Raw genomic sequence first — 23,539 nt, forward strand, 5'->3', positions numbered from 1 at the left:
TCTTGTTTGTAATTGACAAAATATCAGTGCAATTATCTGAATTTCATCGCCAGGCATTGTTATCATGGTCCTTAATTTTCAAGCTTAACTTTTTACCGCATAAGTATATAAATCAACAAGGGTATGTTATAAATGCAAAAAAAGGGTGATTCGTTCAAACATAATTCCACACAGAACTCAACACTCCAGACCCAAAATCAAAGTCTAATCTAGGGCCCTAAATAGAGTGGGCTCCAGCCAGTCTACGCTAACCAACGAAAAAAAAAAACAGCTAAGAACTTTATGGCCATGCAAGCTTCAAAGAGCCCAACTAAAGGCTCATCTTTGTTCTGTGTTGTTTTGGAAACATCTATTATTTGGTCTTTTGGAGAACTACAGATAAGCACAGTTTATATAATACATTGTATATAACATGTTTTACATCATTTAAGACAGTAATTGAGCTTTATATTGATCAATCCGATTTTCTATGAAGAAAAAAAGCAGTTCAAACTTTGAAAATGTAAATGTGTCAATGTCAATGTAGTTCTACATTAATCCCCCTAGTGTTACATTTGTTGTGTTTTCTTGTATACTGTAGTATTTGTAACATACTCTTATTTTTTTGTTAACAGTAATAAAAAACTACCCCCAAAAGAAGGGTTCAGCCTTTGAATTGGGACTTCCTTCGTCGCGCCGCTGTGACGCAATCGCACTTCAAAATACGCGCGCGCGCACGCACACGCTCACACACACAGCGTCGAGTCTTTTGAGGTGAGGAGAGCAGTTCACGGAATTTATCATATTTACACAACCATCAAACACAATTTATACAGTTTGATTAAGCTACAGGCTCATTTCTGTATTGTTTTCATCGATCACAGCGATACTTGTGCGTCTTTTCTGGCGTCTTCCTACTGAAATAAACATTTAGTGCAGCAGCAGCGAGCATGAGGAGAATATGTTGAGTTCATTCAGACCTGAGCGATTTTGTGTTCGTTTGTGTGATTGTCTCGATGTTTGTGTGAGAACTGTTACTGAATGTCAAGTCAAAAGTTAAAGTTTGAGATCTGTGAGGGGAATGGGACTCGATATCAAGTGTTGCTGCTGCCGTTTTATTTACTCTTAACATCTTTGGATTAAATTAGGTATTTATTTACTTTGCATTGCAAAATAGACTGGAAAAGATACTGCTAAATACTTTACATTGAGCCTATAGGGAGCCATGTGAGACTATTTAAACCTATACATTTAAAATATATATGAATACAGTTTGACAGTAAATGTTATTGTTTTTTGGTTCTCTTTTTTTAATAAAAGTTTTATGATCATTGTCAGTTTCTGCAAGCTGTAACATGTTAATGATCTAATTACATTCTTGCAATGAATGTAGTTATTAGAACTATATTTAGAGTTATTATTATGGACATTTTATGGTTTAGTAGGGTAGTTATAAGCGGTGTTTGTTTTGCATTATTGATGTTTTATCCATGTCATATTGTGAGAAATAACAGTATCCTCTTTCAATAGAGTTGTTTTACAGGCTTTTATCATCTATCCTGACTGAAATAATGTGTTTCTATCAGCAAACACTCAGAATAAAGTGAGATGATCTGCTGATGATCCTGAATGGCTTGTTGAATGAGTGTTGATAGTCTGAGGCTCATCAATATTAACAGATCTGCTGAAAACACTCTTTATTTCATGACAATAGTTCCTGTTTTCACCTCATTTATTATGCTGATGTCTTCAGATCTCCTGTAAATTGACACTTAAAGCTAATTTCATTGGTGTCAGCAGACTGAGGGTATTTGATGGATATTCTGTTTATGCTTATAACTGTTTTTCTTACCATTGTTTATACATGGAAGATTTTACTCTATTTATATTCTGTTGTCCACGAGCATAAAAACAAACTCAGTAACTGATATATTTTTGATTTTGCTAGATCAGCTCCTCCCATTGTAATGAATCATCAGTGAAGCTCCTCCCACTGTAATTCATCATCAGTGAAGCTCCTCCCACATCACTCACATAATCAGTGAAGCTCCTCCCACTGTAATTCATCATCAGTGAAGCTCCTCCCACAGCAATTCTCCAATAAATGCTGGAATATCCCCATCAGCTACAAGTGAAGACGAGCATCAGAGCATCAGGAAGAGCTGAAATCTGTAAAGACTGAGTTTATTAAAGAGGACAGTGAGAACATGAGTGATCCAGAACCCTGCAGAATGAAACACACTGAAGATCCTGAAGAACAAAGAGGTTGGTGTTTATTCTTCATTCATTCATGATGCTGAAGAACATTCATGTTAGAAACATTCAAGCACTTCATCACTTTTAGATAAACAGTTAAACTAAACAGGTTTTCAAACTAAATATAATATGTAGCGACACTGACTTGGCATCCGGCCAGATGGTCTGAATTAGGCGAATCCTGACTTTTCAAACACAGCCCCTTCGTCAGATGAGAAAACAAGAGCTTTTTGTTTTTACTCTTCTGCAAAGTGTAAGAACAATGCACAATGTCTAGATAACGCCCCAGGGTAATTACCAGCGCCACTCTGGCTGGGGTCTCCCTGGCGCATGACACATATATAACAAGCCCTGTAATGTTAGCAAATGATTCGACCAAGTCCCCTGATTTTAAATCTCATGACTTTACACACACATACACAGAAACCTACTACAGAAAAGGACTTTTTACCCATAAAGCAGGGCTGATAGCGCTCCGGCGCCACGCCGGATTTCCGGCGTACAGACGTGTCTGCAAAAAAAAAAAAAAAATCAGGCTCGCGTTCGCGTGAGAGGCGCTTTGCTTTCACTAAACCACACCAGTAAACTTCAGCCAATCGGTAATAGGGTAGGCAGGGGCTGGTCTTGGGTTTTGGCCAATCAGATAGATTCAGCAGTCACTCCACGTGCGAATTTGTTTTGTGTTTCCCATACACTACGAATGTGTTTCCCACACTGGCAGCGCGAAACATAGCCAAAGTCATGGAGTGCAACTTTATGAAGCCAGGGGAAGACAGTAGACACCAAACTTGTCGATAAAGGTGGATCAAACTTGACGAAAAAATTATCGCTAGCGAGCCTGATTTGAGGTAGCTCGCCAACAGGCCGTTCATATATCGCGTCTTTTGCGCGCTCAAGTTCATTCAAATGTAGGCGCGCGGTAAGCGGTAATAAGCGCGCTCATAATTGAAGCGACGCGCTCGTTTTTTTCCATGGAAATCCATTAGCCAATAAAACTTTTTTGTCGTTGTGGAGAGCGCAGAGCATGGTTGCATAGCAATGACAGACGCCACGGGAAAATCGGACCTAATTTTACTATTAATAATAAAAGATAAGCTAAAGTGCATTGTAAATGTCAGTAATGTATCTTTTTTTGACTCTTTCTTTTTATAAATAATAATTTAAAGTCTGAAATATGTGAGGTTTATCTTTTTATAAAAAACTTTTTTGTCAAAACTTTTTGAACTTGTAACTTACATGTTAGTAGGCTATAACATGTTGCAAGACACTTTTAAAATCTGGCTATCCTTTTTAATGGTATTATTTTAATGTTTATGTAAACAAAAAGTGCATACTGATGCTTATTTTATTTGTTATTTGCTGTTTTTCGACATAAAACTTGGTGAATTGATTTCATAGTGTAGTATTAGTACTTTTTGAACAGGATTCTGTGATAACCGTGATAATTTTTGTCACTATAATCATTAAATGAAATGTTCATGCCATTTCATCTCTAGTTATGATCAACTGAAATCAACTAATTATGTGTTTTTTACAGTATAATATGCAAAGTACAATTTTCAAAAAAAATAAATAATTATATCTGATTCTGTTCTTTTCTCTGACACGCGTTGTTGGGTCTGGAAGGTTACTAATGTGATTGCTTTATCTGTAAATTAAATAAATGCTTTTTCAATGACTGAATTCATTGAAATAAAATGAATTCTTCGATTTGAATATTTTTTTGGCAATGCGTCGTAGGTCTTAAATTTCAATCTTTATGGTCTTAAAATGTCTTAAAGAGGTCTTAAATTTGACTTACTGAAACCTGCTACTGTAATATAGGCTTGTATTGGGTTTGTTCATCTCATGTCTGAATGATGTCCATTTACATCCACAAAAGTCACAAGACTATCATTTAAGGGACTATTTATCAAAATGTTCTCATAGGGGAGCACACCCCTGGATCCCACTTGACAATTATGTTAATCAGGCCATATATCTTGGCTTAGATATATAGGGCCCGCTTACCTCCCAGGGAAAATAGCGTTACCTTACCTCTTAAATAGCGTTGGGAATCGTAAGAAATTTTCCGGTTCCGATTCCGGTTCCACCAAACGATTCCGGTTCCGGTTCCCATTCATTAAAAAATATTAAAACAACTAATAAAAAAAATAGTAGTAAGGGAAAAATCCCAAATGAGTTTAACAGACTGTTAATGTCAACAAATTCAACATATTATTAAGCAATTTTTGCAACCAAAAAAAAAAAAAAATTCTGAAGGAAAATAAAAATTCTCTAGAATAATTTGGGACCTCTCCTATAGCTTATTGTATAATCTCCAGCAGTGGAGAATACCCTCTCAGAAGGGGTAGAATATGCTTGAACACCCATGTAAGATGTGTGTAGAACAGATTATTTTTAAAATAGTTTTGAATGATTGATTCATAAAGACTACTTGTTTCATTACTGGATAAATCAGCGCTCTAGCAGTTAATAAACAGAACTGCACGCGTCTTGCGGAAGAACATTTTTGTCGGAGCTTCTTCTCTCTATTTATGTCTATGACGAGTCACGCAGGCACTGGGCTACTCCGCAGCGGCTGCGATCCGCCAGTCCGAGTAGCCTATAAACGCTTATTGCAGGCTTAACGTAGTAATTCAGGATAAGACAAAAACACGGTTAGAAAAAAAGACATTGTATACATTTTGTAAATTCTGAACACAAAAAAAATGTAATTCATGCGTCTTTATGAATGTTTTGAAGCATCAGATGTAATCGATACACTAGTTATTTGAAGGCAGCATCTTTCAAAAGGTGATTTACTCTATTTTGGTTGTCGTAGACATTAGTGTTTATACTCTAAACCAGGGGTGGGGAACGTTGATCCTGGAGGGCCATTGACCTGCAGAGTTTAGCTCCAACCCTGAAAAAAACATTCAGCTACCTGCAACTTCAGTAATCCTGAAGACATTGATTAGCTTCAGGTGTGTTTGATTAGGGTTGGAGCTAAACTCTGCAGGACAATAATGGCCCTCCAGGATCAACGTTCCCCACCCCTGCTCTAAACTTTTATCTCAGTACTTCTGTGATTATTTGAATATTTGTAACCGAAATATCGATAGGCCTACTGTGTTTGTAAAGCTGTTTCATATTGACAACTGCTCTCTCTGGGTCAACGACAGCGCAAACAGATTTGAATGTTCAGGGGTGAGATTTTTGTAATTTAGGATAAGATCGCGTGGGTGTTTGAATCAGGATCTTTTAAAGATTAATCGTGCAGCTCTATTGTCTTTACTACTCTCTTTCTCTCTCCATTGATATCTGAGGCAAAACGAATTTGAGGAGCGCGAGGGCTTTATTCATTATTATTTTTATGAGGTGAGACCGTCGCGCTCCACTTCACCAAAACAGCGCACCAGAACCGTTTTTCGGAACCGAAACGTAGGAATTTCGCACGGTTCCGGTATTTTTCTTGATAAGAACCGGTTCTCGGTTCCCAACCCTACTCTTAAATGTACTAAATATATCCCTTTTGTGTTAAGATGTGTTTGTAAGCCATAGGAAAGCATATATATGTCCTATTGTAACATTAATCGAACTGCAAATGCCTATACTAATGCATAATAACGTATCTTTGCATTGCTACAATGTCTATATTCTATTTTTGATACCTGTGCGATTCTTTTGACCTGATGGAGTTGAATTTCGATAACCAGTTGCAGTAATTTGTATCATTTGACACATTTCATATGTCTTGAGCAAATCTTCTCAAATTCGATCTCACTCATGACTCATTCGAGTGGGCGTGTCTAACAGGACAAAGGAAAACCTTCCGCTCGAAATGCTCTAAGATGATTCGTCCTCCACGCTAAAAAGAGGCGTACACGGGACACTGATAAAAGTCCGACCCTTCAGTTTCCAAACTCTCTCTCTTCTTCGGTCAAACTTCGGGAAAACACCAGCTTCGGACCGGTTTCGGCCACCGTCGTCGGATGCGCCCCTCCGCGTCACTCCCGACCTTTCTTTTCTTTCCTTTACTAAGTTTTATTTTCATATTCGCCTCTCCCTCCACGAGGGAGATGAATTCTGAATCATTTCTTTGGTAACTTCACGTTCGGTGAACCTTTAAAACTTTGCGCGAGTCTGCTCGCCCCGGAAGACATTAGAGAACACGCCTAGCTCCAAAACGCGCCTGCCTCAGCAACACAGCGGACCATGTGCAAGTATAACTGAGCTTTTAAATGCTGCTTACGGTTGTCTATCCCCTTTTCCAAAGTGATTTGATTCCTTGTTGTCTGTCAAAAGGTTACTGTCTGTGACTTAGTCTACTGTGATCATTTCAGATGATCTCTTTCCTTCCTCTTCCATACTCTCTCATCCTCACTCTCTCATTCTCTCTCACCTCTCTCATCTTCTGATCTCTCTCTCATTTTCATTATCTGTTTAGTCTTGTATTTGTTTGTGTTCTGTATTTTGTACATACATGGAGTACATGTATGTACAAAATACAGAACACAAACAAGTGTGTTAACTGTAGTTTGAAGTATCCTTAGTTCGATTATTAAAATGATTAAAATCCATTATATCCTTGATTGATTCAGTCTATAATTCTCACATTACGAATCTTTAGTTGTTTTGACAACAATATTACCGTAAATCCTCTAATATTGGCCTGTATTCCAATAGCGGCAGGGTCTCTAACATTGGCCGGTCTCGCTGTCGGCTGAGGTAAATAAAGGCCGGTCTCTAATAGTGGCCGGGGCTATTATTAGAACCAACGTTTTTCTGGGGCAGGCCACAACATTATGCTTGTGATAGTAACATGCAAATACCACAGGGGGGGCAATGTTTGATAATGAATCCAAGCCATAGCTACGGTAGCCTGGTCATGTCAATCACTTCGCTCTTGACTCGCACGTGAGACTTCAGTCACCGGTAGGCTTATGTTGTTTACCATGGCAGCTGCGGAGCCAAAGAGGATTTTTGGCGAAAATCTATTTTTTAACCCCCTGGGATCGACAATCGCGCTGGCGCGATAGGCTCGCTTTTTTTTCTTAAGTGCAAAAGAGATTCAAAATACTCTGTTGACTTTGATCTTAATTACGGAGAGCACGCGCTATTCAAACGCAAATAATCTGAGGCGATCCACGCAAACCTGTGAACGCCCACAATCATCTGGATTTACCTCAGAAGTGCTTGGAAGTATTATTTCGAGGAGCAACGGATCCAGCTGAGAAATAGGTCAGGTCAGTTCTATTTGCTTTGTTCTAATCGCAATAGTGTCTGTAAGTTACATGCAAAAATACTTTTTAAATATGAAGAATGAATGAATGCACAGATGTGCGCTGTTGTGGAGCTACTACAGCTGGAACAAATAATATCTAAATAACATATAAATAATATATGCTTTTCACAAAAAATATCATTTATATTATATTTATTTGTTGTTAATGTTCTGTATGCATACCATAATGTTATATGGTAACTACGTTTTCAATAAATTAACCTAGTATTTTATAGGTTCAAATAGACACAAAATCTAGTTTTTATTCATTCTACTGGTAGTCCGTTTTGCTCAAATAGAAATAAAGGCCTGTCTCTAATTCTGGCCTCCTTCCAATAAAGGCCTGGGCCACGATGCGCTTGAGTAAAATAAAGGCCCGGGCCTATATTAGAGGATTTACGGTAATGACAGACACATATGGCTTCTGCGTTCGTTGGCCACGCGGTTCGAACCTTGAATGACTTCGAACTTTGAATGACTTCGAACTTTGAATGACTCCGCACACGCACACACACACACACACACACCAACACAGAGACACTCTCATCCCTGACCACGTGTGTTCCAATGACCCTTTTAAAATGTATTCCTTGTTGTGTTTCATGGTCCCCATACACAAATTACTATAACTATAAGCTTTATTGGTATGTAATCAATTTGATATACGTTCAATCATGTATCATCTTATTAGCTCACAGAATTATCGTTCGTGGTATTGTTTTAATCAGTCGAATCCTTAACATAAAGTACCAAATGATCCATGTCTTTCATTAATAACAGTTTATAAGTGTATTATGACCAAATTATGTCTCTTCTGCACCTCGTCCCAGTGGGCATGTACTTTCGTGAACAAAAGGAGTGTTACCGCCACACGTCCTCCCAAATGATTGGCTCATGCACGTAAGAAGGCGTGACTTTAGCTCCTTCAAAACACGGAGCAACACTTTATTCTAGGCAGCTTCTACGCCAAAGAGAGATCCATTTGTTCACTACGGACTCCAGCCGGAGTTCTTCATTTACTTTCTAATTTCGTTTTTACTCTGTCTTTTTCTTTCTACCTACCTCAGTTTGATATTTGTCCTTCGTTCAGTGTATTCACGAACAAAACGAATTTAAGATTAAGCATCTTTCGTACGTGCCGCAGCTGATACGTAATCCTTAGTTGGTTTTATTAAACTCCATAATCTTTGAATTGAATCTGTCTCATTGTTCCATAACTTGGAGTCCCTGAAAATGATGATTTAAGCTACAAAACTCTACTTGGTTTGACTATTGAGATATCTAAAGTGCCTTACATGAAAATATCATTCCTTGTGGCCAGAGGAAGTTTATTGTCGTTGTTTACAGGCCTGTAAATTCTGATAAGGAAGTCGCGTATACAGTTCGCTAAACGGACAGATTGCGCAATAACTAATTTTGAATTACATGAAATTTACCCTGAAAATTGATATAATTGTACTGACCTATATGAATATTTACTACGAGCAATCGTGTTAAATATTCATATATGGTAAGGCTTAGACTATTCCCTATTTGGGATAATTTAATTTGTGTATGCTATTGGGGGGCGCGCGTGCTGAGAGCAGTACTGGTAGATTCTCAGAAACTAAATAAGGTTTGGGCGCTTTGTTCAAGGGAAAAAAATCGCTAAAGGGGTCTGCAATGTCGCTAAGTTGCCAACACGGTGTATCTCCATTTCTCCAACTAGGGGTTGGGCCAAGGGTCAAACAGAAAATACGCGCTGCGTTAATCGAGCGTTAAAAAAATTTGTGCCGTTAATATGATTTTGCGTTAACACGTTATTAACGCACTAACTTTGACAGCCCTAATATATATATATATATATATATATATATATATATATATATATATATATATATATTACCCCTCATTTGAGTTGCTAATTCCCTAGAACAACTCATTGTTGCCACAGCAACTATTCTTCTGTGAAACAAACAGAATCCAAAGTGTGTATTTTTCCAACCATACAAAGGTCTATTTTTATAACCATACAAAGGTCTATTTTTATAACCATACAAAGGTCTATTTTTATGTGCGTTTACACAGAACTTCTGTCATCATAATCTCCACACAGCGGTAATGATTTAGACATTTAAGCCCTGAAGACATTTTAAGAATTGTTTTGAAAAAAATTTATCAAAAATTAGTTTTGAGAAAATGCTTATAAAAGAAAAAAAAACTTATTTTTCTTATTATTTCACGTTTTTTATTTGACATGCAATATCTCAGAAAGGAAACAAGGTGCAGGGCTTAAAGTATTCCGGCCGGGGGCCGGATTTCCGGCTTGAGGGCAGGTCTGGCCTCCGGCGCATGCAAAATGTATTTATCAGGCTGCAAATTACAGTCGGAGGCACTATCGGCGCGGACGCGCTTGAAAAAAATGAGCGCGTCGCTTCCATTATGAGCACGCATACCGCGCGAATTCGCAAAGACCCGCCCCCCTTAGTTACTGTCGCTATCTCCGACAAGCCACGCTGCTCTCATGCCACACCATGTTCTCATGCAGTGAAAAATACATCGCGGAGCAGAGAGGAGACTGACAACACGCTGACAGACAGGACAGACCAGGTTACTTTTCGGTTACTTTTGATATTAAACATATTAAACAAAGTCTCACCTTTCAAATTTGGTCATTTTTTAAAAAGAAATTTAAACGATACATACCGTTTTGTGGCTCTTAAATGTGTCTGACAGATCGCTGTAGAGCATCAGTTAAAGCTGCTCGTGAACCGATCATCTCTTCCTTCTAGTTCATTTATAGCATCAAATAAACATGAATGAACATAAGAAGGAATGTTGTCTTAAACCGCGGAAAGTGTCAGTACATTCCGTTTTTCAAGTTCAAATTCTCCCATGTTAATCTGCTATCTCTCCTGACTGCTTTGTCGGACAAAATGGCGGATGGCGGATTATGATTGGTTAGATCGCCTGTCAATCAAGCTCCCTGACACTTTTCACACGCTCTCACGACACACATATATTTTCTCACGCACAGAAAAATCGCAAAGCAAAGAGGACACGGAGAACGACAGACTAGACAGAGCAGGTTACTTCTGATGTAAAAAAAACTCAGCTCTCAGATTCTGTCACTTTTATTACGAAATTCAAACAGTAAATACCGTTTTGGCGCTTGTAAATGTGACGCGACCACTGATCTATATAGAATGGCATTATATAGATCAGTGGACAGGTCAGATTCCTAGCGGCAGGTGAACCTATCATCTCTAGCTAGTAAATAAACACGAATGAACAATGTTGAAAGATACAGTAAAATCATACATAATATCGACCAATCAATGAAACAAATGGGTCAATCAAACAGCTGGAGAACAATCCCCAACATCCCCAAAGTTCAGGCTCAGGATTTTTTTTCACTTTAAGCCCTGAAGGTGGGAGGACATTTCTTTTTTTGGTGAAGTTTCCCTACGTGTGAGCTGCATCCAGATCAAATTTTGTGGTGACATCATAAAGTAATCAAAAGTTCCAGCATTTGGAAAAAAGGAAGCCTTTTTTTTTAGCCCGTGAAGCCCCGAATGGGCATTTTAAAACTGTTCCTTCGTGAGGAATATCTCGTGATCAACGCAATAGATTATATTTTAATCGTGAGAATCTGCTGTAAATAATGGTGTCATTTTCTACGATCTGTGTATGTTTCACGAAGATATGAGCGAAAATACCACTTAGACTTTTATGTCCTTTCACTTCATATTTCTCTCTTTTAATTATTTTGATATGCTGAAAATTAAATAATTTTCTTTCATTTCAGAGCTGATAAAAGTGAAGGAGGAGAGTGAAGAACTGAGTGAAGTGAAGGAGAAGCATCATGTCAAACCTGGAGGAAAACCTTTGAGTCGCTCAAAGACTAAAAAGACATTTTTAAAGAGAAGAAGAGCCAAGAAATCTACAACCTGCACTCAGTGTGGAAAGATTTTCTCAAACACACGTAATCTTGACCGTCACATGAGAGTTCACACTGGAGAGAAGCCGTTCTCATGTGATCAGTGCGGGAAGAGATTCACAAGGAAAGATAGTCTAGAGATTCACATGAGGATCCACACTGGAGAGAAGCTGTTCCCCTGCACTCAGAGTGAGAAGAGTTTCATAGACAAACGTAATCTTAAACAACACATGAGAGTTCACTCTGGAGAGAAGCCGTTCACTTGCGCTCAGTGTGGGAAGAGTTTCACAAGCACAGGTTGTCTTGAGCAACACATGAGAGTTCACACTGGAGAGAAGCCGTTCACTTGTGATCAGTGCGGGAAGAGTTTCACACTAAAACCAAATCTTAGTCGACATATGATGATCCACACTGGAGAGAAACCTCACACATGTGATCAATGTGGGAAGAGTTTCGCACAATCAGGACACCTTAAGGTTCACATGAGGATCCACAATGGAGAGAAAACATTCACATGTGATCAATGTGGAAAAAAATTTCTTAGGGCATCAAACCTGAAGGCACACCTGAGAGTTCATATGAAGAAGAAGTCTCACTCATGTTCTGAATGTGGAAAGAGTTTTTCACTGCTGTATAATTTACAAGTACATCAAAGAATTCATACTGGTGTAGGAGTTCATATGTGCTTTGAGTGTGAGAAGACTTTTTCTTCAGCACAATGTTTAAAACTACACCAGATGATTCACACTGGAGAAAAACCATACAAGTGTTCACACTGTGACAAGAGATTCAATCAGTCGTCATATCTAAAAGTACATGAGAGGATCCACACTGGAGAAAAACCTTACAAGTGTTCACACTGTGACAAGAGATTCATTCGCTCAGCAGACCTGAAAACCCATGAGAGGATCCACACTGGAGAGAAGGCTCACACGTGTGATCAGTGTGGAATGAGTTTTTCTTTTATAAGTCAACTGAAGAAACACATGAAGATCCATGCAGTGGAGAAACCACATCACCGCAGTCTGAGATCATGTTAAGTACATCTTTATGTGCTGAGAAACACAGTCTGTTCTGTGTAAGTTAGTTTCTTATCAGCTAGGATGAGCATCATGACATTTTGTTGGTTGATCTAACATCAACTGTGTGATATTAAAACAAAAAAGCGATATACAATAACTTGTTAAATAATGCAATATCCAATATGCTATACGATATTGCTTTAAGTGTGTAAAATTAATTAAAATTATATTAAAAAATATTTAAAAGCTGAAAATGATATAACAAATATACACTATTTTGCCTAAAGTATTGGGACTGATAGATTTTGTATTTTCAGTCATCAGATTAATCTATATTGTGACTGTTTCAGATGTAATGCACTCTGTCTGTGTCTACAAAGGTGTGTGCCAAATGGCCCATACAGATGAATGACCCATTCAGATGTATGGCCCATAGAAACTGATTGGTAATCAGTATTGCTCAGAGTGGATTAGCAAGTTAGATCGATCTCCTGTGGGAGGTCCTAACAGTTTTCCTTTGTTTGTAGCCCTTTTGTCTTCATGTATAAAGTTCTGTCTCAAGACACAGAACTTTGGGTTAAGATTGTTGAAGGGCGACATGCTAACATCGCTGCTGAAGGACTGCTACACTACAAACCTTCAATAAATTCTTCTCCCCACAAGAACTCTGGTCAAGCTTACTTATTTTATGTATTGGAGAAATCTAATACATTGGCGAGCCACCCAAACGACTGCTCGGCCAAATACACCAAAATCTAACAGGACACCCCTCCAAATCATTGAATTCAAGTGTTCCAATCACGTCCATGGCCACAGTTGTATAAAATCAAGCCCTAGGCATGTAGACGCTTCTACAAACATCGGTGAAAGAACGGGTCGCTCTCAGGAGCTCAGTGAATTCAAGCGTGGTACCGTGATAGGTTTCCACCTGTGCAATAAGTCCATTCATGACATTTCCTCACTACTAAATATTCCACGGTCAGTTGTTAGTGGTATTATAAAAAAAGTGGAAGCAATTTGGAACAATAGCAACTCAGCCATGAAGTGGTAGGCCATGAAAAAGTCAATAGCTACAGACCTCCAAACTTTGCGTGGCCTTTAGATTGGCTCAAGGATAGAGCTTCATGGATTGGGTTTCCATGGCCGAGCAGTTGCATCCAAGCCTTACATCACCAAGCGCAATGAAAAGCGTGAGATGCCACTGGACTCTAGAGCAGTGGAGATGTGTTCCCTGGAGTGACGAATCACGCTTCTCTGTCTGGATTAGTGGTCGACCGATATTGTTTTTTTGATGGCCGATATCTTTGAGAGCAGGGTGGCCGATGGCCGATATAAAGCCGATATTTTTATATACATTTATTTTAATCAATATTTAATAAATTAGAAAACAAATCAAACAAATTTATATGGCAACTTCTTGAATCTGCAATCCTATTACAGTATTTTTCACAAAGTAATTGTTTAGAAATGTATAAATATGTTAATAAAAAGAAACATGTGAATAAACACTGTAACCGGGCTCTCAGTAATCTGGTAATGTTGTGCTGGTAATCTTTTTTTTTTTTTTTTTTTAAATAAAGACAAGGTAACATTAATTTTACATACAGCACAGTAAAAACGATATGAATATGACACAATTGGCAACTGGTTATATACCAGCATATCTCACTTTGCACGGACCGACCGTCACTCGCAGACAGTAATGCACACTTCACAAGATATAACAGCTGGATTCGATTAAACCTGCAAGGTTTGTGAAATTAAATGTTTATTAGATATTCAGAGATTTGTTTAACCTTCTGGGGTCTGAGCTGTTTTCTGGGCCCTGGAGGTGTTCTGACATGCTCTGACATTTCTGGTATTTCTGTTACTTGTGACATTTTCATGGCTAAAGTCTAATTACACTGTATTCAGCACAAACTCTGCTACAATAATATATCAGTAGCATGTATGTAAAAGTTTGTAGTTTTGAGATAATGATATTTATGCGTGGTTTGTGAAAATACAAAAATAAATTCTCACTGAAATAAGGCCATGAAACCCATACTGATTATTTCTTCACAAGACTTTTGAAAATTGTATGACATAGCCTAGAATATTTGCTCTAAAACTATGTGAAAATCACCCTGACTGCTCATTCAGATAAGACAATATATTGATTTAAAATTTTTACGACGTGTTTTGTGTAAGAAAGCTTTATGCAGGAGGTCATTAATATGTAAGCTTTTCACACCTGAGAAAGACAAAGACCCTCCCCTAACGGCCCTATTAGGAGCTATCAGGCCCTGTCATTCTGAGCAACCTTGCACAATACTGTAAATGAGGAGATTTAAAAAAGAATGGCTTTTAAATTGTTTGGATTTATTTACAACACAACATTATCCAAAGATACACAACAAATGCCAAAAAAGCACTTATTGAAAACAATGATCCAAAGACAGAGACCTTTGTGCCATTCCTAAAAACATTGTACATACCTTTCATTTCCAAGGTGTTTGATTTTCACTTTACTATGTTCATGTACAGAGACTCATGTGAATGTTGAAGTCAGCAGGACTCAGTGTCATCTGGGCCCTGAAAAAAAAAGTGAACATACTGATATCAAGAGAAAGGCCTGCACGATTATGGGAATACATTTTTAGATTTTTCTGTTTAAAATTGCTTTTTAAAATTCACAGAATACACACACACACACAAATGTTTCCATCAATATATAATATAATGAACACCAGGTTTGTTGTGCCTTGTAGGCATAAGCTATGCGCAGTGCTGGATAAAATAATAACAATAACCTATAGCAGTATAAATCTTCCAAAAGATTTCAGTAACAACTAAGCTAGAGAAAAATATATTGATTATCATGTTATTTCAAATGTTTCCATTCGTTATGATGATATGAAATGAGATAATGGTAAAAACATGAAGCCGTTTGGTGCGTTTTGCTTTTCAAACGCGATCGCGATCCAAAATATGATACATTCAAACGTGATCACGCTCAAATATAAAACATTATGGTGACCATATACATATCTACGTTTGAGCAGATATCCACAAACACAGTAACAGTAAACAAGGGTCTAAATATTATAATATTCACCATATATCTAGCAACAGTTCAACTGCAATGTGAAATTTATGCAACAATAACAAACTTATAGCCTATGTAAGAATTTCTTACCTTATCTTTCTTGTCTTCAAATCGCGTTCTTCTTCTGAGGTAAATCCAATGTAAGCTCAGGCGCGCCTAAAAGCAGAGACTTGTGAAGTGTTTTGGTGTTTTGTTTTTGAGGTAACGAGCGCGAGCGCGTTCCATATGGAGATTTGCATGTGAATCTCTTTTGCGCTCGTGGGCGTGGTCAAATTAAATTTAATGAGCAAGCGTTTGAGATACTGGACATCTTGTTGGTTTTATACAAATTGCTTAAACAGAGAATATTTGTTTTCAGTTTGAATCCGATCATTTAAAAGTACACACTTAAAGCAGCACTCAGTAGCTTCGGGATTTCTTCGCTGTATTCTCGCTTTTTGCTCGCAGGTTTCTCTCTAGAGCTCCCCCCACAGCTTCGGAATAGATATTTGACAACACTGTTGTAAAAACTCGTTGGTGATTCTCAGACACCATAGGTTTTAGTTTATAGACGTGCTCAAGAAAAAACGACAGAGAGGCAGAACGCACACCCTGTTTATTTTCTTTATTTTAAAAAAGCACAATGTTTTGATTTGATTGTAAGTGGACACATATAAAAGTAGAAATATCACAGATTCTTTTTTTATCTTTCTTTTTTCTGTATGACCATAAATGACGGAGTAATTTAAAGGTGCTCTAAGTGATATCAGCGTTTTTAAGGCCAAAACATTTTTTGTCACATACAGCAAACATCTCCTCACCACCCGCCTGCTGCCTGTCCCCTGAACACAATGTAAAAAAAACGCGGTCTCTGTAGACAACACAGGCTCCAGCAAGAGCAAACAAACCAGCAAGAGAAACAAATTGGGCTAACCCGCACCACGAAACATAACAAACTGCTCCAGCCAATAACCGACAGGAATGATTTAGGGGTGGAGTTTGGGGGGTTAGTGCGCAGATGAGGAGGAGGGAGCGGGAGGGTCTAGCTAGCCACCGTTTTGTTTGACAATACTTTAAACGTCAACAAGAAGTGACATCACCCAACATCACTTAGAGCACTTTTAAGTTTATAGTGCTACAGTGTGGAGAAAATCCAGCAAAACGCGCCCGCGACCTCAGAGGGTTAAATGATGTAGATGCGCATTTGCTGAATGTTGACGGCAAATGAGAAAGTATTTTAGCTTGATTGTTTGCCTTTTCTGTTACAAATAATATAAAAGCAAACGCTTTACTTTACTCACTTCGCATACCATTTAATTTCTGTTTACTAGTTCTGTCTAACAAAGTATTAGATAAACTAACAGAGATCATAAATTAATGAAGACGGAGAATGTGAGTGAGCACTGTGTGATCTGGCACCCGTCAAAATAAAAGTCCGGAGCGTCGTCAAAATAAAAGTCCCGCTTCCAACACATCGGCCAATCAGAGAAACTCATCGGCCAATGCCGATATTTCAAAAATGCCAAATATCGGCCAATATATCGGCCTTGGCGACATATCGGTCGACAACTAGTTTGGATTTCTGATGGACGCGTCTGGTTTGGCCGTTGCCAGTAGAACGGTACTTGCCTGACTGCATTGTGCCAAGTGTAAAGTTTGGTGGAAGGGGGATTATGGTGTGGGGTTGTTTTTCGGGGGTTGGGCTTGGCCCCTTAGTTCCAGTGAAAGGAATTCTTAATGCTTCATCATATAAAGATAGTATGGACAATGTCATGCCCCCAGCTTTGTGGGAACAGTTTGGGGATGTTCCTGTTCCAACATGACTGCGCACCAGTGCACAAAGCAAGGTCTATAAAGACATACATGAGCGAGTTTGGTGTGGAGGAACTGGACTGGCCTGTAGAGAGTCCTGACCTCAACCCGATAAAACACCTTTGGGATGAATTACAGCAAAGACTGCGAGACAGGCCTTCTCGTCCAACATCAGTGCCTAACCTCACTAATGTGCTTCCAGAAGAATGGTCAAAAATTCCCATAAACACACTCCTAAATCTTGTGGAAAGCCTTCCCAGAAGACTTGAAGCTGTTATAGCTGCAAAAGACAGGCCAATGGATTAATAATGGGATTTCCTTAAAATTAATTTGCATGTAAAGGCAGACGTCCAAAAACTAGCCAATATAGCCTAGTATAAATTAGGGCTGCACGATTAATCGTATTTTAAGCGCGATAACGATATCTGCGCATCTCGATTCATTTTAAATAAGGCCTAAAAAAAAAAAGTTTGGTTCCGGTTGGATGTCAGTTGAGGTCATGGGCCGGTAGGGGATTTTTTTTATTTATTTTTTTCAGTGGCAGCAAGAGATAGGTAGGAAATTGTTATAATATTTTTAATTTTACTTTACAGTAGCGATGGATACTCTATTTTTTATAACATAGCCTACCTATACTACATACCACCTTGTGTGTCCCAGCATGTTACACACACACGCTGATTTTAAATGTGTGTACTTTTTTCTAAACTGAGTGTAGTGGTATTCAAATGTGTTATAATTTGTTGGGAAATTCGTTTCTCTGTGACTTTTGACACTGTAGGTGATGCTGATTGGTCTGTAATTGTCCACTGACAATGGATCTCCATTTTTGAGAATTTGAACAACAGCAGCTGACTTCCACACACTTGGAAATACTGCCTCAATAAAGGAGAGATTGACAATTTTGGTTACTGGTGTTAATAATGTGGAACTGGGTCCTTTAGCATGCACATATCTATGCCAAATATGTCTCTAGTTCTGGAAGCTTTTAGTGTTTTTATTGTCTGTAAGACTTCAGATTCTGTGACTGTGCCTAGGTTGAAAAATTGGCTCTGAGTTATTTATCGGACAAATATTTAGATTGTTAGATGGTAAGCTTTGTGCAATAGTGGATACAGATTCAATAAAAAAAAAAAAATCTTGAAATGCATCTGCAACTTTGTTTGTTTTATTTGTAATTTGTCCATTTATCTTAATTTCTAAAAGTTGTTTCCTTTTTGTGTCCTGTCCTACCAGTTTTTTAAGTTGGTTCCAAATTATTTTAAAATCCCCTTTTGCATTTCTATTTTAGTAAAAAAAAAAAAATCTGCTTTGGCCTTGCGTATAGCTTTAACAGTCTTATTCCTCAATGTTGTAAATAGATTTTTAGCACTAGCTGACTTAGTTTTAACGCACAATCCATCTCTTTCATTAGTTTGAGTATATCCGAGTTCATCCAGGGAAGTATGTTTTTATTGTGTTTGTGTTTAACTTTACAGCTAAAATCTTTAATTGTTCTTTCAATTGTCGCCACAAAAGATTCACAGTCCATTTCACAATTTGTTCCCAACAATATGTGATCCCAGTCAATCTGCTGGACAGCACTATTAAATCCTTCCTGGCGTTTTTTGGGGATTCCAACAAACTCACACTCTTTGACAGAATAATCAAATCTCTTTTTTGAGAGTTTTTTCTGGCCACAAGGATCAAATTGTGATCAGAAAGACCAGCTAACATAAACATTATCTCAGGTCGGTTGGTAAATGCCAAATCAATCTGGGTGCTGCTTGATGTGGTGATTCTTGTGGGCCCTTTGATCATTTGGACTAGATCAAATTTGTCAGTTATTTTTTTAAGCTTTTTTTCTACATGATGTGTCCTCCCAGTTTATGTTGATATCCCCCAAAATAATGGTCTCTTTAAGTTAGATTCTTTCAGTAATTTTTCAAACTTTTCATAAAAAATAGGTATTGAAAAAAAATGTATCAATACCTATGTTCAGCATTAATTGCCATGATACAGAATATCTGAAAAATACTCACTTGAAGGTTGAATTACTCACTTGAATTACTCTTCAGCTTTTTCAGAGGCCCAACCTTTCCTTTGCCTCTAAAGGTACTTGTAACGACTTCCCCTGTGAAGACGTATAGGCCGAGTATTGTTGTGCAGTAGTCTGCCCCCTTACATTCTGCCAGTTCGCTGACATTTAGGATCCGCCTGTGCTTTCCGGTCCCAATGTCGACGTAGATGGTCAGCGGGATGGATTGGGCGTGGTGTAGGAGGATGAAGAAAATGTCTGTGTCTGGAGTCCTCACCACAGCCACCTTGTGCCTCAGTTGAGCGGCATACAGCAGGTACAGAACAACCCGGATGTCAGTCTCTTCCAGGATTGACTCTAGCTGAGGTATCTCACATGTGGTCACTTGAAACAAGTTATTGAGTAAGGTGTGATAGTATATAGTAAGACACCATTTTATCAGTTTCTCATGTATAACTGGGTTTGGCTAAATATTTTCCAGAAGTTTCTAATAAAGAAGAATAGTGAGAAAGACTGTCAAAATGCTCACATTGCCACCCGATGACTCCAACTGATAATCTTTGCCTTCAACGACTACCACTGCTGTTCCACATTTCTCCAGCCGTGATGCAGATGCAGATGCTTTGCTGCCCCACATCTCAAGTAGCAGTTTACAGAGTTGTGTCTTGTTCTCATCATTTGCCAGGAAGAGTTTGAAGTCACTCAGCTTCCTTGTTGCAGGACCACCTATGATGTACCGCTGGGACATGCCACGACGCAATCTCTCCTGAGCTTTGACAGAATCATCATGGTAGGAGTCCGTTGAGAAGACAAAATGCTTCTTAGCTACCATATGGTCAAGGGACTGGAGACAAATTCCCTCGAACGTTGGTGGGAGGTTCATCAAGGCATGGAAGAGTGCATTGCCATCCTGGATGTAGAAAGCATCCTTCGGATAAGGCACATCTTCAGGAGCATCTTCCATCAAGTAGTGAAGCATTGCAGCCTTGTTGGTCTTATTGAAGAACCCATCAGCTGTGCCTAGGCTGGATGGAACTGGGAAGAGTGAGTACCGCATCAACTCGTCAAGGTTGAGGGGTTCATCCAGGTTCTGTGACTTGATGAGCAGCATGAAGGCGAGGTCACTTTGTTCACGGTACTGCAATACGTGCAAAGATGAATAGGTGAACAATACTGTTATCCTCAGTATGCCGGTATGTAAACTATATATATGGCAACAATTATTCATATTCTATATGAGGAGTATGGGGTCTCATACCTTTCCTTGACAGGGTTGGTAGCAAGGGCTTTACCTCGGGATGTGACATACTTTTCATATTTCAGGTTGAATGAATTGCGACATGACTGATGGTAATTTGCTTCTCTTGCAAAAAGGTCCTCACCTTGCAGCATGCGATGTAGATGGTGAAGTCCAAGTTCAAAGGCTTCACTGTAACCCTTTACTGTAAATTTACAGCGAATTTCCTACAGAATTGTACTGTATTTCCATAATACAGTATTAGGCTGTATATTTTACAGAACAGCTGTAAATATACAGCACATTTCTGTTTTCAACCCGATAAATTCGTAATACAGTTTCATACTGTAAAATGCATTGCATTGTGGGACCCACAATGTGGGATTGATTTCTTTCGCGCTGAATTCAGTTCAAATGTGATGCGAGCAGACAGCAGTTACTACAGGCAAACTTGATTTGTCAATGGGATTCAACTGAACAGAATAATCATTCCTGTTATCAAGATAAACTGCGAATCTGTGAGCAATTTTTAAGCTTTTGTGAGCTTCGGTTCGTGTTTCAACATTAGTTGCCTGCGACGCAACAGAAAATGGACGGCATTAACGTTACATGAAGACGGATGGAAGAATTTGTCATCTGAATAATCTAACCTGCGCCTGTGACGATTAGTGGGATTTAGAGTTTGAGAAGATGGAAAATTGTTCAACTGAGTGATATACCGTAAGCCAATTTTTTATTTATTTTTTGTGTGTGTTCACATATCTACATTGTTTCCACGTTAGGTCTAACGTTATTTGGTTTGATTTTGCGAACGCGGTTTTCTACTGCGGCCGCGCAAACAATTCACTCTGTTTACCAAGTAGGCTAACGTTAACTTCAATATTTCACATAATAGGCAATATTTACCATGTTATTTGCATGACCTGCTTTTGATATATATATATATATATATATATATATATATATATATATATATATATATATTTAGTTTCAGGCTTTGTAATGACGGTACTAATGTAGGCTAAGTGCTTTTAAGTAGTGTTACAGTTATTGTATTGAATTGTTGTCAGAATTTTGCTAGCACATGAAAATCCATGTTCCTAATGCTGTTTTCAAATGTAGAATTCCTGATTGCCATCCCATGGTCCTACAACTACTCCCACCCTTCAAAGAGAAGTTAGACGGTGTTATCCTTCAAGCAGATAAGTAGATGATATTCAACAAATCTCATTAATCTGTAATATGTTTTGGTTCTGGTGATCATGGTTGTGCTGTCCTTTTTAAAAATTGTTTCAGAAATTTGCAACTCTGATGTCCAGCAATCTACATTTGCCAGAGAGTCCACGCCTTATTTCCTGGTATGTAAACATTAAAGGGGTAGTTTTTACCTAAAATGAAAAGCCATCATTTACTCACCCCATTGCAAAATATGTTTTTCTTAATTAGTGTTTTTTTCTTGTTTCCAGTCCAGATATCTAAAATTCTTACATGAAGAAGCATTTAATAGACAAGTAAAAATTGTCTTCTTTTCTGAAAGAATAAGTAAAAATTTAAGTGAGTTTATGCTTAAAACAAGCAAAATAATATGCCAGTGCGTTTTAGTGTTCTAACCCTAATATCAATTTAAATTTTTAGATTAAAAATTTAATTTATATTACTATGAATAGATAACTACATCGAACCACAATGGGACCCACAATAGTTATTTTAATTATTATTTTATTTTATTTTTTTTTTTTTTTTTATTACAGGTCAATCTCTAAGGAACCAGTGCTGGACATTACGTTTGGAAGGTCAAGGTGTGTGTGGAAAGGATCACAGCCTCTTCATCACTGGCCTGGCAGCGCTGTTTGCCTCCTCCTATGAGTTCAGCTTGCAGTACCAGGAAGAGGCAGCACCTTGAGTTTGTTCAGAGGTTAGTCATTAGCATATTTGCCATTCATGTAAATATTAGACTGAATTGTGACTTGTCTTGACAGTATTTATTAAGCTGACTACTGGTATGAACAATATGGCCCTGGTTTCCATACTGGGGTTAGCTTAAGCCATGGCCAAGGCCTTAATAAAATTAGGGTATTTAAGCAGCTTTTATAAAAATGTCTAACAAAAAAAACATTACTGGTGTGCATCTTGAGACAAAACAGTGGCAGTCACATATTTTAAGATATGTCAGTGCAAGTTGTTTTCAGTTGAAGGATTAGTGAAAATTCTGTCATCAATTACTCACCCTCATGTCGTTCCAAACCTGTAAGACCTTCGTTCATCTTCAGAACACAAATTAAGATATTTTTGATGAAATCTGAGAGGTTTCTGAACCACCCATAGACAGCAACATCTTTGCAACTTTCAAGGCCCAGAAAGGTAGTAAAAATATTGTTTTAATCCATATAACTACAGTGGTTCAACCTTAATATTATGAAGCGACGAGAATCCTTTTGTGCAAGAAAAAAATAAGAATAATGACATTATTCAACAATCTCTACTCTTTCACGTCATTCTCCTACGCTGTTGACGTCGAGCCTTCTTAGTGTTTTAAAAATAGTGCTTTTTGATGCTATCATAGTCGTGCCCCAAGCACTCCCATTCACAAGGCAATTTGACCGAAAACGAAAATATGGTCAAACTTAAAAGTGGCGTTTCCATCCTAATTATGCTTTTAAACGAAAGTTTGCCTCGGGTAGATTAACAAAAAGACCCTAGGTTGCATTTTGGCGAGAGTTATCCTTTAACGCGCCCTGGCCCGCTCATCCGCACAAAACAGTGCCTGGTGGCTCGAGAACGCAAACCCTGTTATAGATTTTAAGTTGCAAGCCAGTGCAGCACTTCTGGGTTCTACGTCAGAACGTAGGCTTATTATTGGCCAACTCTGGTCGTGTGTGATGACCCAGGAGCTAGCCAATAGTGAGCCTACGCTCTTATGTAGAACCCAGAAGCGCTGCATTGTTTAAACTATGTCAACAGTGT

At 38.3% G+C, this 23,539-nt stretch overlaps 1 protein-coding gene across 2 annotated transcripts in view; it reads left to right on the plus strand.

Annotated features, from left to right (window-relative positions):
- Positions 1-727: 727 nt before the first annotated feature.
- The window catches only part of LOC311292296 (uncharacterized protein), a 204,245-nt gene continuing 181,433 nt past the window's right edge, over positions 728-23,539 (plus strand). The window contains exons 1-3 of one of the 2 annotated variants that reach the window (XM_084411936.1): positions 728-753; positions 1,928-2,244; positions 11,289-13,912. In XM_084411936.1, the coding sequence (XP_084268062.1) occupies positions 2,187-2,244; positions 11,289-12,460 (1,230 nt within the window). In that variant the 5' untranslated portion in view covers positions 728-753; positions 1,928-2,186 and the 3' untranslated portion in view covers positions 12,461-13,912. Of the gene's footprint in view, positions 754-1,857; positions 2,245-11,288; positions 13,913-23,539 lie in introns of those variants that run through there. The other variant, XM_084411935.1, reaches the window with a different exon arrangement.

The sequence above is a fragment of the Rutilus rutilus genome (genome assembly GCF_951802725.1).
Source record: "Rutilus rutilus genome assembly, chromosome: 1".
Lineage (NCBI taxonomy): Eukaryota > Metazoa > Chordata > Actinopteri > Cypriniformes > Leuciscidae > Rutilus > Rutilus rutilus.